The 15,020-nt window shown below is 40.0% G+C and overlaps 1 protein-coding gene across 6 annotated transcripts in view; it reads right to left on the bottom strand.

Annotated features, from left to right (window-relative positions):
• Nucleotides 1–12,315: 12,315 nt before the first annotated feature.
• The window catches only part of ASAP1 (ArfGAP with SH3 domain, ankyrin repeat and PH domain 1), a 483,861-nt gene continuing 481,156 nt past the window's right edge, over nucleotides 12,316–15,020 (bottom strand). For all 6 annotated transcript variants that reach the window (XM_072603062.1, XM_072603061.1, XM_072603063.1 and 3 more), the window contains one exon: nucleotides 12,316–14,781. In XM_072603062.1, coding sequence (XP_072459163.1) covers nucleotides 14,707–14,781 — 75 coding nt within the window. In that variant the 3' untranslated portion in view covers nucleotides 12,316–14,706. The remainder of the gene's footprint in view (nucleotides 14,782–15,020) is intronic.

Genomic DNA, 15,020 nt, shown 5'->3' with positions numbered 1-15,020 from the left:
GGAACACTGAATCATTAGAAGAGAGCCTGTAATTTATTTATGTAGCTATAACCCATTGGGATGGCAATCTGATTTATGAAATGGAGTCATTTTTACTGTGGATAAGATAGATGAGGTTAGAACTGCCAGAATACGTGAATTTGGATGTGTGTACGCGAAGTCTGTAGTCTGAATTTCTAAGCAGTATTTTTTCCCCATTTGTTAAACTGAACTGGTAGTGTATTCACCTCACGGTACTGAATGTTTTATTTTAATCTATTCATCTCATGGTACTTTTTTCCAAAGCCTTGGAGAACAAGGCATGAATCTGGAATCAGAAATCTTGGGTTCAGATCCTGGCTTTCTACACTTGCTAATTATAGGACAGTAGGCAAATTACTTAACTTCAGTACCTGACTTTCTTCTTTTATAAACTGGGTGATTTAGGACTAGGATCTAGCTCTTCTCATTAGATTGTATCCATGCTTCCTTCTATGGTATTTCAGACATTCCTTATTCCACTTTTGACACTGCCATATTCCTTCCTCTTTTCTCAGCCCTCTTTGTAACAGAGGACCTGAGCAGACCCTAACAATGGTCATTGTCCAGTTAGTCTAATGTCCCTTGCTGAGGGAGACAAGGCCCTCAGACTCTAGGGTTTGAATAAAGCCAGGCTGAGAGCACTTCCCTGGCTGAGATTGCTGGTGAGACTGAGGAGTGCCAGCTAGGCAAGGCCAAAGCCACTGATAACCTGCTTCCTCCAGATAAGGAGGAGGAATTTTCTTTCGCTTTGTTTTGATGTTAAATTTTGTTGACCCAAATGGAATAGAAGCATTTATGCCTCTGTCTTGGACTGAATAAATAACAAACACATTGATATTTGGCTAATTTTCTTCAATAAAAAAATTATAATCTCAGCATTTGCAGCAAAAAAATCAAACCAAATGAGAACTGAAAATAAACCTTCAAATTAAAACTGTTTTAAGAAAGACAATTATGAACTAGCAATGTAAGTAACGATGGACTTTTTATTTTACTAAAATGTCTTTTTATAATTATATATATCACTTCCCCTTTTAAAACATAGTTGTAGATGGCATAGTATTCTTTTTTTTTCCAGTTTATTGAACCAGTTTTACATTGTTTCATAAATACCAACAGTGTTTATTATAGCACTATAAGGTTTGCAAAACATTTTTTCTGTTATCGCCTTTGATCTCCATTAACAACCTGGTAAAATAGGTGCTATTATTAAACCCATTTTACAGATGGAGAAACTGAAGCTAAGGCAGTCAAGGTACTTGTCCAGCATCACACAGTAAGTATCTGAAGCAGGATTTGAACTCGGTTCTTTCTGATTCCAGGTCCATTGTATCCACTCTACCCTTTAGCTGTCACCTTAGAGATTGGGTTCTCCCCAAACCTTCCCCCAACCTTGAATATCTGAATCCCAAGTGATCTCAGTTTAGAGATTTTTATCCCCAAACCCACAAAATTCACTTAGAAAATGAGAAGGGGAGAAGAGGGTAAAGGGAGCCCCAGACAATCCTAGGATTAGGATTGTATAGGATCATGGAAGAAGGATAGTGAAATGTTCAAGTTGGAAGAGATCTTACAGGTTATCTAGTTAGATTCTTTTTCCAAGGTCCAGAGCTAAAGGAACTTCCTCAAAGTGACAGATAGTGGAGAGCTGGGTCCAGAGCCAAGTTTTCTAACTGACTCCCTGTTCAGTTTTTTCAGGCGAAAAAAAGAGAGAGAATAGATATCATATGATGTCTCTAATATCAAAGTGATATTAGAGATCTTAGAGATTATGTTGTCTGTACCCTTCACTTTTCCTGAGGAGGAAGCTGAGGCCCAGAAGGGTTAAGCCATTTGGTCAGCTGCACATTTGACAGAAATGGGGTCCAAATTTAGGTCCTTGGCTGATGTCAGAATGAGGAAGACCTGGGTTCAATTCCCAACTAGTACACTAACTATGTGACTACGGGCAATTCATTTAATCTCTTCAGGCCTTGGTTTCTTTGTAAAATGAGGGGGTTAGACTAGAGGACCCCTAAGTCCTTCTAAATTTCTGATCCTATGATCCAATTCTAGTGGTCTTTCCACCACCCCATAAAGAGTCAGTGGCTGGGAGGAAATAGAGAAAGGCATTAGAATGGCAAACTCTCTTTGACAGTTGCCTTAGGCCTAGATAGGCCTTCCCCTTGAGCCAATTCTCTTGACCCCTTAGCCAGTGGTTGGGATCAGAGAAGCAAGCACTGAGTTACCTTTCTGGTAAGTCCTATTCTAAGCCTGTACCAGTCTTTGCCTTGGTTTTAGGTGGGTAAGGGTGGAGTTGGGGGAAGGCATTGAACTAGAGGTTGCAGGTGTTCATCTGAATGGTCCTATTCATGTTGGAAGCACTCAGGCTCTCAACTACGGCAGTCAGCTTAAGGGAGCTGAATCTGACCGTGTAACAAGCTGTACTTTCAGACTGGGAAGTACAAACAGTAGCTGTAGCATGAACAGGAAGTATGGACTCATAGCATCTCTGAGTTTTAGAAGTGGTTATGGCAGAATCAGGAAGTAAGACTGCACAGTCAGACTGTGGTGGGGTTTTGCTTTGTTTTTTTTTAAATAAAGTAATGCTTTGCTAAAGTACCCTAAAAAGAGGGGGAAGGCAGAAGGGTAAGTCAGACTCTGTCCTTGGGGTGGGATGAAAAGTCTTCATAATCCTCTAACTTTAGAATAGAGGATTCTTTACAGACCCCAAAAAATCTTTTCCCATGTTGCCTCCCTTGCAAATCAGCAAGAAGAAACATTGAATTCTGGGTATCATCAAAGGTTAATGGAGGTTTAGAGAGATTTTTGATAAATAGCTTGCTCTTTCCATTAATACAATACTTGTCTTTCATTAGTTTGTGGCTGATGTTCCTGGGGAAAGAGAGAACTCAGTGCTGGACAAGTGTTTCTGGAGCAATTAACATATCCCTTCTCTTTAACACTGTGCTCTGTGCTTGTGACTTTTTGGTTTAGTCTGCTAGCAGACTGATCTCTGGTTTCCCTTTGGAAACACCAGTGTTCTGTCTTTGGGCGAAGCTAAAAGTGGGACGAATAAGCACTAGAAGAACTGGATTCGAGTACTAGATCTGCCACTTACTCACTGGGTGACCTTGGGCCAAGTTTCTTAACATCTCTGGACCTCAGTTTCCTCACCTGTCATGGGGCTATATCCTACCTATCTTCACAGAGTTGTGGTGAAGGTCAAGGTAAGTGCAAAGATTAGAAATGACCCTGGGGCTATATGAATGCAAACAGCAAAATCCCTCACAATCTAAGGAAAAGGAAAAGAACCCTGTCTTCTTAGTGGCCTTCATTTAGATATTTATTATACACACATGTAAAAAAATAATCTCCATTACTCTTTGAGCAAGGACCCAGGGATTGCCTACTCCAATAAAACTTCATGAATAGGACAGAAGAAGGAGTTGGTGGAGTTCGTAGGATTAAGAGCTAGATGGTGCCTTAGAGACCATTTGGTCAAACCTTCTTATTTTTCAGATGAGGAAAGAGGCCCCAAAAGGTTAAATGACTTGTCCAAGGAATCACAGTTAGTAAATAGTAGAGCTAGGGTGAACCAAGATCATCTGACTTCAAGTTCAGTAGGACTTTTTCTACTATGACATGAACAAATGAAAAAGCATTCAGTAGTGCTTAGAGTGTGCCAGGCACTATGCTAAGCATGGGAGCATACAAATACAAAAGTGAAGACAATCTCTGCCCTCAAGTGGCTTACACTCTCATGGGGCCTCAACGGTACAATAGGGAGTGTTGGCCAAGGAGGCATGCTTTGGTTTGGAAAGTTTTAGGGATGGCAAGTGAGGCTATAAGGGATTACAGTGGCATACACTCTCCAGTAGCAATGGTAAAATAGATTTGATGATGATTTTAGAATAGGGAGGGAAAGGGGTGAGATGGGGAGAAAGATGGCTAGTGAGACAATGGTTAGATAGCAGGGGTGTGATGGTGAATGTTTAACAACTGGCTTTCTGGGAAAAAAGTGGCCACCCACTGACATACTTTTAAATTTAATCTTCATTATTAAAATATTCTTCATCAATTTTCTTAATTCTAGACCATCAGCAGTACAATAAACTAAGTCTTGATTTATAATATTTGCTGATTTCTAAGGTGTAACTCAATGCTCTCAATGGAATTTGACAATTGTTACCCAAAGAAGGTCCCAGCTTTACCACTTTGTGTAAAATGAAGCCTGCCTGGCACTGTTTAGATAAAAGAAGGCCACATGAGGTATTTGCCCATTATAGCAGAGTCCCCGGGATAAGAATTCCAGAGCTTAAAGGGTTAAGTCTTCCAGGGTACGATCTCTGGTGACAATAAAAAGGTAGATAAGAAGATAGCTGGGACTTTTGGAGCGGATCCCCTATTCCTATGCTCTTTCCCACAAAACACTCATGACATTCCACCTCACCCCTCCAAGTTGCCATAACTGTCCCCAAAGATTAGGTGCTATAATTCTCAAAAATGCAGTTGTGGGTTAGTTCATTGAAGGTGAAGTCTTAAACATGTGTACTAGGTTAATGGAAAATGACTCTTTTCCTTAATTTCTCACAGCAGAGATCATAAACACTTCCTAATTCTCCATTTTAGTACTAATTCTAAGCAATAAATTGTCCAATGTTTCCAAGGTTAGGAGCAGAGAGGAAGCTGGGTGCGTGTGCTTCCCACAGTTCCAATTTACCCTCACCTAATGTGCTTTCCACCTTCAAGACATGCCTAGTTGGAGCTAGACTTGAGGTCTTTAATTCTGTTTGCAGAGGTATAAAGTGCTAACAAGCCTGTTTTCTCCAAGGATTTGCACAGGGCCCCATTTGAGGCCTTCAGAATATTTGGCCTGGGGTTTACTTTGCCATCAAGTTTTTGCCCAGCAGCTGTGTTTACCTCGGCTTCTTTTCCTCTTTTAGAAGCCAAAATATTTCAGCTTTTGCATACACGATTGGCGTGCCCACAGTTATTTCCTCTTGCTTTGTCTTCTCTCCATCCCCTAACCAAATTTCCCCTAAGTCTAACTGTCCATGCAGTAGATCAGCATGTGTGCCCACTCTGGCTTTTGGAACCCACAAACTGAGCAGCTGACTAAGAAATGCTTATTCCTCAGTAGGCCTGGCAAGTACCCAACTCTTCTCTGATTCGGAAATATTTCATTTAATTGCTCAGTCTTTACTGCCCTTCTGGCTGCAGACACACCTGTTCATCCAAAAAACCCAACACAAACACAGACAGCTAAAGATTCTTGGGCAATCAATCAACTTTGACTCAGTTTCTCCTCTGACTGGAGTCAGGAAAAAAGCATTAGTGGGATCTGATAGGTAGAATTAGGCTTTTCTCTTAGGGATCAGTGCTAAATGTTGCAGAAAGGTCAGGGATAAATGTTGAAGAAAAAGAATGCCTTTGAATTAGTCATTTGAGAGGTCAGTGGTCCATGAAGGATGGAAATTGTAAAGGCGGTTGAGAATGGAAGTCAGATTTCAGAGGGCTGAGGAGTGAGCACATGGGGAGGCAGAGAGAGAGAGAGAGAGAGAGAGAGAGAGAGAGAGAGAGAGAGAGAGAGAGAGAGAGAGAGAGAGAGAGAGAGAGAGAGAGCTGCCAACCTTGTTTTTAGAAGTTTGTCAGGGAAAGAAAAGAAAAAATACAGGGCGACAGCCCAAGAGATCAGCAGCATCACAGGACCCAAATATACAAAGAGACCTGCCTGTTATTTCTCCAGAGGCAGATTGCCGCCCATCCATTCCTCTCCATCCTCTATGATTCTTATTCCATGTTCTTGAGTCTACCCAACGTGTTGGAGGCTGTCCTCTCTTCCTCCTTATAGCAGCAGTCTACTCATGGAGCTCTCGGTGGTCTACTTGTCACCTATTGTCTTCATCACATAACCAGAACATCTTCTCTTTTGATTATTTCCCTAACAACCACCTTGGTTATGGCTTTTCCAAGTTTCTTATGTATTATGTTGCAACCTGCTCATGCCTACCATGTGCCTTTGGATTGCCTTCTGTGACACTCATTTTCAAATGGCTACCCATGAAATACTGGTTAGGTGGAAAAGTTTTTTTGTAGGCACAGGGGATAGTGAGAAGGGAGGGAAGGGGAGAAAAGGGGAGAGAGAGAGAGAGAGAGAGAGAGAGAGAGAGAGAGAGAGAGAGAGAGAGATAGACAGACAGACAGAGAGACAGAGACAGACAGAGAGACAGAGACAGAGACAGAGAGAGAAAGAGAGAGAAAGAAAAGAGAGAAGAGACAAGGAGCAAGGTTCCAGAAGAGATGGGAGGGGAGGGGATGGAGGCCACAGGTAAGGTGGTAAATTGAATACAACTTTTTACAGAGTCAATTAGCATTTATTAAATTCCCACTACGTGTTGTACTAAGTACTGGGGATATAAGACTGCCCTCAAAGAGCTCAGAAACTAATGGGAGATACAACATGTAAACACAATGTATAGAGTATAGAGAGGATTAATTTGAGACAATAGGAACTAGCATTAAGAGGGATTAGGAAAGAGGTCTTGCAGAAAGTGGGACTTTAGCTAAGTCCCACTGATGGAGGGCAGGAGGGGCAGATGAGGAAGGAGAGTTCTAGACATGAGAGAGAGCAGATGAAAATGCCTGGAGTCAGGAAAAGAAGAATCTTGTTGGAAGTATAGCAAGGAAGTCAATGTTACTACATCTCAGAGATGTGGTGGTGTAAGATTTGAGAATATTGGAAAGACAAGAAGGGGTCAGGTTATGGAGAAATTAAAAAAACAAACAGAAGATTTTATATTTGATCCAAGAGGCAATAATAGATTTGATTGAATAGGGTATATCATGGTCAGACTGGAACTCTAGGAAGATCGATTTGGAATGGGCTACTCCATGTGGTAGTGTGGTTCACTTCGCTGGAGATACAGTGAATGCTGGATGTCCATTTATCAAGAATGTTGTAGAGAGGATTCGTGAGTCTACCTTTAGATTATGGCTGCTCCTCTGCATTCTTCCATGGTACCTCATTGTCTTTCTAACCCACCCCTCAGTGTGAATTTCTCAAAAGGTTACAGAATCTATGGTTTGGAGGAGACCTTGGAAGGCATCCAGTCCAACTTGGTCCTACCTGAGAATTCCTTTTACTTAATGTATATTGACAGTTTTGAGCCTTCCCTGTAACATAAGATCCTGGATCACGGGCTACTGAGAGTAGAATTTTATGACATTAAAACAAGTACATTTATTGTTATTCTTAAAGTAACTGTTTGTGACCTTCTGGACTAAATATTAAGCCCAAATCCTAGGTCTTCAAAGCAGTAGAGTCTCATTGGATCACTGGTGGGACTGCTGCCATAGTGGTGAAGCATCCTTCTATACCTGTCAGTCATTGCATCTCAGAAGAAACCGGTCCTCTTTTTCCTTTCTCTCTCATCTTTAGTGATCTCAAGGAGAATAGACTTTCATTATCACCTGTCTGGACCACTTGCAATATCCTCCCCACATTTACTCTCCTCCATTCTTTTGCCAGGAGGATCTTTCTTTTGCCTGCATCCAGTTATCTTAAGTTCCTCTCCTATCTCTCAAGGAAAATTTCAACTCCACTGCCTGGTATTCAAAGCCCTTTGCAATCTGGCATCACCCTACTTTTCCAGTTGGATCTTACATCATTCTTCTCATCTCACCCTAAGCTCCAGACAAATTAGATTACTTTCTATCTCTGAGCATACATTGCACTCTCCCTCCTCTGGGTCTTTTCTTATTCTGTTTTTGATGCCAGGAATGCAGACTCTATTTCTCCTTTGCTTTCTGAATTTCTTTCTTTCCTTTAAAGCCTAACTCAAATTCTACTTCCTCTAAAGCAGGGCTTCTTAACTTGGGGTCTGTGAACACTTAAAAAAATTTTTTAAATCTTGCTTCGGAGTTCACTGATCATTCTTCTAATGCCTCTCTCCACTCAACAAAGGAGCAGGGTTCAGATGTTTGGAATCAACTGAGAATATGTTTATTTAAAAGCAATTTTAATTATTTAAACTTATATTTAAATATTCAACTGACTTCAACATAATTAGTTTCCTCTGCAATCCTATGTGTTTTATTTTATGCATTTTAAAATATTAACCTGGTAAGGGTTCCATAAGCTTCACCAGACTGCCAGAGGGGTCCATGACCCCAAAGAGTTTAAGAACTATTTTTCTAGGGTCTAGGAAGACTTCCTCAAGCCATCTGGTAACAATCTTCTCTAGCAGACCTCCCCAAATGCTTTGATTTGTAATTCTATAATGTGCTTATCAGGTAATACTGTACTATCAGTTTGGTATCTTATTCTCCCTATCCCTCATCCTCCTCCCCCCAACCAAACTGTAAGATTCACGATGAATCTTCATATTCCTCCCCCTTCCCTTAGAGTTCTATACTTTGAGTCATTAGGACCTGAATTAGAATTTTTTTTTAGACACTTAAGTTCTATGACCCTGGGCAAGTTATTTAACTTTTCTGGGCCTCAGTTTCCTTATCTATAAAATGGTGATAATAATAGCACCAACTTCCCAGGGTTGTCATGAGGATTAAATGAGATAACACATGCAAAATATCTTGCAAACCTTGAAGTGCTAGATAAAGGCTATTAATAATTATTTATTATCATATTACTATCTACATTTTATTATAGTAATAGATTTTACATTATTAATATTATCAATGTATGTTGGTAGTATTACCACTTATTAATAAAATATATTTTGAAATTTTTGTCCATCTCTTGTTCATGGTTACTTAGGAGGCTGTGGCTCATACTGGGTGAGATATTTAGTGGAATTTGGATGCCTTGGTTTTTGTTGCACTAACCTCAACCTGCCTACAACTCTAATGGCATCCATAGGTTAAGTCATCAATGTCAAAAGGAAAAAGAGAATTGTGTGGCTAGAAATTTTGAGGCCTCCTGGATGGGTTGCTTGACCATGAGAGTATCTATGCTACTGAGTCATCCATAGGACATAGCAAAGGCACCATTTTGCTGGACTTGACTCAGCTTGCTAAGTCATTAAAAGATCTAGTGCTCGATACTTCTGAGTGATTACGTAGGTCTGGTTTGATTCCTGACTATCCTAGTAGAACTAGGGACAGTGGTAGACTAGATTGGGTCTGGAGGCTGTATAGTGGTTTGTACGCACTGGTTTCACTAAGGGAAGGGACAAGTAGGAGGTAAAAGCAAATTCCCTTACTGATTACTGGGTAGCTCATGACAAGATTCCTTGAACACCCTCAAATAGGCCCAGGCCCCTTAAGTCTGAACTGGCGTGTACTGAAGGTTTAGCATGTGTAGGGGATGCTAGTTATGGCTTCTAGGTCTGGCCCTTGCCCACCTGACATTTATTGGGGTGTTAATGATATCATTATAATCTCTGTAGGGAAAAGTCATGGTCATTTCCCAGAATAAGGTATGTTATTATTTAACTGGCAAAAATTGGGCCAACAGGGACTGTAATCCCAATTAAGACAAAAGACTTTGTTTAGTGAAGGAAAAGATTTCTAATTTGTAGGAGCAATGAGAATGTAGAAAGTGTGGTCCAAAGTGGGATTAACTGAATTGTCCAGGCATTTAACTCAATTTTCCATGTTGCTTTGGCATTCATGGTCATCACCAGAGTTTTTTTTTTTTTTACACAGCCAATATTACAGCATGATACATGGGACATCTTCAGTACTTAATAAAGGCTTGTAGGTTGAGAAGTGAAGATTTTGTAATTGTTTTATAGATGAATCAGGGATGCTCTTTCTTGTTGAGTCAGCCTTCCTCCCTGCTGCACATCACCCTCCAAATCCATGTTTTGACTACAGTATGTGACTTGATTGGGAGACTGTTCTCAAGCTTCCTGAATAATGACGCAGTTGCAGTCATTTTAGATCAGTGATTCTTAATCTAGGGCCCGTGGACAGATTTTTAGTGAATACGTAAACTTGAATAGGGAAAAAAAATGCTTCTTTATTTTTACTAACCTCTAACTGGAATTTGGTATTTACTTCAATTATTTAAAAACATTATACAGAGAAAGGGACCATAGGTTTCAAGAGAATGCCAAAGGTGTCCATGAAACACAAAAGAAAGTTAAGATCTCTGCTCTAGACCAGGGTGGGGAACCTGCGGCCCTCTGACTGAATCCAAACTTCACAGAACAAATCCTTTTAATAAAAGTTTTATAGAAGAAATCCTTTATTAAGGGGATTTGTTCTGTGAAGTTTGGATTCACTCAAAGGACCACATGAGAGGACCTAGAGGGGTCCCAAATAGCCTTGAGGCCACAGGTTCCTCACTCCTGCTCTAGAACGGGCACAAAATTTCAATTGTAAAGGACCTTAGAGCTCATCTGGTCCAATCCTCTCGATTTTACAGAAGAGGAAACTAAAGAGAGATTAAGCAAATTACCCAAGCCTCCTCAGGTTCTCAGATCCAAATTTAGCAGTCTACCCACTGCACCAAACTGACTCTTGATTTCATGGTTACTTAGAAAAGTCTGTGGGTGTTCTCATGTGGCTTGCCTTTGACTCACCGCGTGGCAACAGTCAGCTATTGTGGACAGGTACGCTGCGTTAACTCGTTTACTTCAACAAATCTTTGGGGTCATCTACGTGGGTGTTCTCTATACTGGCACCTCCACCTTCCTTGTACATGTTCTTCCCTAGCTCCTCAACAGATCTAGGCAATGTACAGGAGGTTTTCCCTTCATCAGTCTTGTTTTCTAAACTGAACCAGAAGGATGTAGGATCATGAAACTTACAATTGGGAGGGGCCTTAGACATCACCTTGGCCAACCTCAATTTTGTAAATGAGGCAAGTGGAGTTAAGAGAGGGGTGGGTAATAGGAAATGTTACCATCAACTTAGTATTAAAATTACACTGACTTGTCAAGCCTAAAAGCAGTCATCCAGGCTAGTGACATCAAACTCAGACACAGGGTCCACTAAACTGTACCTAAGGATCCTCATGGGATGTATGATTTAGAAAATCATATGTTAACATTATCTATGTTTTATTATATTTTTTTGTTTGTTTTGCTAACTATCTCCCAATTCCATTTCAGTCTTCTTCAGGCCATGGTGGGTATTTGACCTCTCTGGTCTAGACTGTCTGCACTTACATAATGCCTTGAGAAAGATGGGACAAAGTGGCAGTACTCATGTTTCATACAGGCTACTGTACACTTTATACCATGGCAAGATTTTACTTGAGATGAAAATGAACTCTCAAGTCTATATCCCCCCAAACACCCTTCAGTTGAGTTCTTAATTCTTTACAGCTAGAGGAACCGTTGCCAATAATAGCCCAATATTTTTATAACGTCCTCTATAACTCAACCAAGTACATAGGATCATATATTTAAGAGCTGGAAGAGACCTTCATAGTCCATCTAGTCCAACTGTCTCATTTTACAGATGAGACCCAGAGAAGGGAGGTAACTTGCCTGAAGTCACCCAGAGGATCTTAGACTTAAGAGCCACAGGGGACCTCACAGGCTAGTCCAATTCCCCTCATCTTACAGATGAGGAAACTGATGATGAGTGAGGTGACACTACTTGTCCCTGGTCACATGCGGTTGGGATTAAGTATCAGGGTTGGGATTTGACCCTGGGTCTCTTGCTTCTGAGACCATCCATCATTCTTCTAAACCACACTGCCTCTCTCCACTCAACAAAGGGGCAGGGTTCAGATGTTTGGGATCAACTGAGAATATGTTTATTTAAAAGCAATTTTAAATATTTAAAAAAGTAGAAATGAACACATACAGTACTGAAAAAAAACTGTCACATTAAATACCTGTGAAATGACAAGTGTACTAATGTTTGAACTTTAACATTCAGATGAGAAGTTGAAATTTAACTGGTGGCAGGACCAGATCGAGGTTCCTATACACAACATGTGGATGTTCTAGGCAATAAAAAAATAAATAGCAATCGCCATTTGACAGTAAAATAAGACACATACTATTTGCAGAACATACTTTCCCCTCTGGGGGAAAAATAAAAACAACTAATTAGCTATTTTCTTTTTTGTCTATAAGTTTCCATACCTCCAAAATACTATGTCATGTACAAAATTGCAGATAGTGGCTCACTGAGTTTAGGTACAATATCTGATTTAAACTCAATCAAGATCATAAAAGGTATCCCGACCTAGTTTTCCTATGTCCCACAGTAAGCTGGAATACAGAGAACATCAGTTTCTGATGGAAACATTGTCTCATTAAAAAAAAAAAGAATAAGCCTAGAGATGTTCCTTCAGGAGAGGTGACAAAGAACAGAGAGCTGACTCCATGGGACTTTGCACATGTAGCCTTTATAGGTTTGGTTGTCATAGTTTTTTAAACCAGTTTATTTTAAGATCACCTGAAAATACACTAGACCACAAAGATCATTAAACTTGTTCTTTAATGTAACTTAAAACACTGTATAAGTCATATGGAATGCTAAATAAACTCATGGTTTCTTTCAGAAACCCAGTACAGCCAACATACTGAGGTGAGTACTGCTGTAGAGCGGACATTGTTGGGTTTGCTTGGTCTTGGTATATTTGTTTTGGTTTGGGAATGAGCTCTTATCATCATCCAATCACAGCACTTAGAAGGGACCATCTTGTTTTATAGGTGTGGTAATTGATGGCCACAGAGATGAACCAACTTATTCAAGGTCACACAATCAGTGAATAATAAATACGGGACTTGAACTCAGGTCTTCTGATTCCAAGTCTGGTGCTCTTTCCACTATACCACACTGTTTCCTAACTGAAGGGTCAGAGAGCCTAGTGAAACAACTCACCCAAGGTCACACAGCTAGTAAGTATCAGAATGTGGACTTGGATGTGCCTCTTGACTCTAAGGTCTAGGGCTCCTTCTGCTGTACCAAGCTGCTTCTTAAGTCTTTATGCTGATGAAGAAATTGTTTTAAAAATCCTTTTCTGATAACAGCTGATAAAATAATTTCATGTTTCTTCACATAAGTTTTATTAGGCCATGACTGAAGTTTCTGTACTAACCATTTACAGAGAACTACATTAATATTCACCAAGCACTTTCAGCTGGGCTAAGTAGACTCTTCTAAAGGTTTTTGTTTAGAGTTGTGCTTTTGTGAAGCAAAAATGTCTCCCTAGCTGCCAAGACTATCTGCTTAGAAATATTAGTTTTATATGCCACTGCCAAAATGGTTTAAGCAAATGGAATGTCAGAACCACACATGAGAGGGACTCAGAGGCAGATGACAGCGGCAGCAACTGTAGAGGAAGACTATCACATTCTGTTCCAGAATTAAGACTGATGTAAGGAGGAACCAAAACAAACAGACGTGTCCTTAATGATCTAATAAACCGCCGGAATGAAAAGAAAATGGAGTGCAGCGAGTTCACTTCAGGAAACGTGTTTGGTCACAGTGCAATTCATAGCAGCTTTTAAGACCCCAGTTATGAATTGACTAGAAGGTGACTGGTGTATTGGCTAGTGCTTTGAGTGGGAAAACAATTATCTGGAGCTATAGATTAATGAAGACTGCAGGCAGAAAAAAAAAAGTTGCTACTGAAAGTCTCCAATGGGTGACTTGCAGGAAAGGCAGCCTCTTGAAGAATCTGTCTCCAAAAATGAGGGATGATTATAATCTGAAATCAGTGGATTTTCAGCTTTGACAAGGCTGAGGATACTGATTGAAATAGAATATGTAAAGTCATTTTCCAAGAAAGCCAATCGACTACAAACCAATACTGTTGCGATCCTATGTTTCAGTTTTAATTGTAATCAAATTTAAAAAATAAAGCTAACATTGTTTTTTAACTTAGCCATACTATTCCTTTATAAAAGGTAAGTTTTAGGTAAGCTTCTAAATGCATGCATAATGTAAACACTAATATTTTCTAGCAGTCCTTGGTTACTGAACATTTAATGAAAGAGACCTTTAGGAAACTGTACTGAGAGATTTTAAACTTTTGCTAAAATCTTCATGGGGTATATGTTCTTTTTGCATCATGAGGTAATATCACAGGGGCACTAACCATGGAATGGTATAAATTCACCATTCTTAAACATGACTAGGCTATGAGCATCTTAATATGCCATGGAGAACTGGAAGGTCGGTGAACATTTCTCAGAAAAAATAATACTTACATTTAACCGAGCCCTTTCTGTAATAAATACCAAAGTGGGTTTCATATCTGTAAACTGTATACACTGATAACTGCAGGCTCGTCTGTCATGGATGTAAATGGTTTGCTTGGAAAACAGAATCTAGTTCTCCACGAATTTTTTCTTAGTCACATAATCAAGAATACTGAATTGTTAGGAACAAAGAGTCCATTCTATGCACTTCAATGGTTGATCAAGACCACCTCTATTTGGAAAGCTAGAAGTCCATATACTTTTTTTGTTTTTGTTTTAAACAGCATAGACAGAGATGTAAGTGCTAGATGCCAAGGATGGCTTCAGCAAACCCAATAAGGCGTGCCAGATTCCAAGGCTACCTTAATACTGGCAAAGGCAGAATAACGCAGTATATTTACAATACATAACATAATTCACCTCATGAGGTGACGTTAAATGAATTTCGTATTCTGTAACAGCAGCTATATACACATTGTGCACAGGATTACAAGGAGGCAGCAGCCGTCTGCTTTTGCTAAAAAGCCCGTCTTGCATGTATGATGTGCAATGCTCAGAGATGCGTGTTTTGCTAGTCGGACAAGATGTGTACAAAAGACACAGGGAAGACCCCCTTTCTCTCTGGATGTCCTTCGATGTGCCCAATCTGTAAGGAAAGAATACACAGTAGTCAGGTTGGAAATTCTATAATTCTACAACCAGTCAATGATTTGCTTTTGGTCTGGACTGGTGATTGCATTGTGGGGTGGTGGTGAGGCTCTCCTCAGGATGGGGAATCCTTTCACCAATGCTGAATAGCAACTCATCTACAATTTAAAATCTTTAAAGAACTTCAGAGAATCAAAGAATTCTAAAGTTGTAAAAGACCTTGTCATGTATGTAGCT

The sequence above is a fragment of the Notamacropus eugenii genome, chromosome 4 (assembly GCF_028372415.1).
Source record: "Notamacropus eugenii isolate mMacEug1 chromosome 4, mMacEug1.pri_v2, whole genome shotgun sequence".
NCBI classification, from domain to species: domain Eukaryota; kingdom Metazoa; phylum Chordata; class Mammalia; order Diprotodontia; family Macropodidae; genus Notamacropus; species Notamacropus eugenii.
The sequence above is the reverse complement of the archived record's forward strand: the minus strand, read 5'-3'. Positions and strand labels throughout refer to the sequence as shown.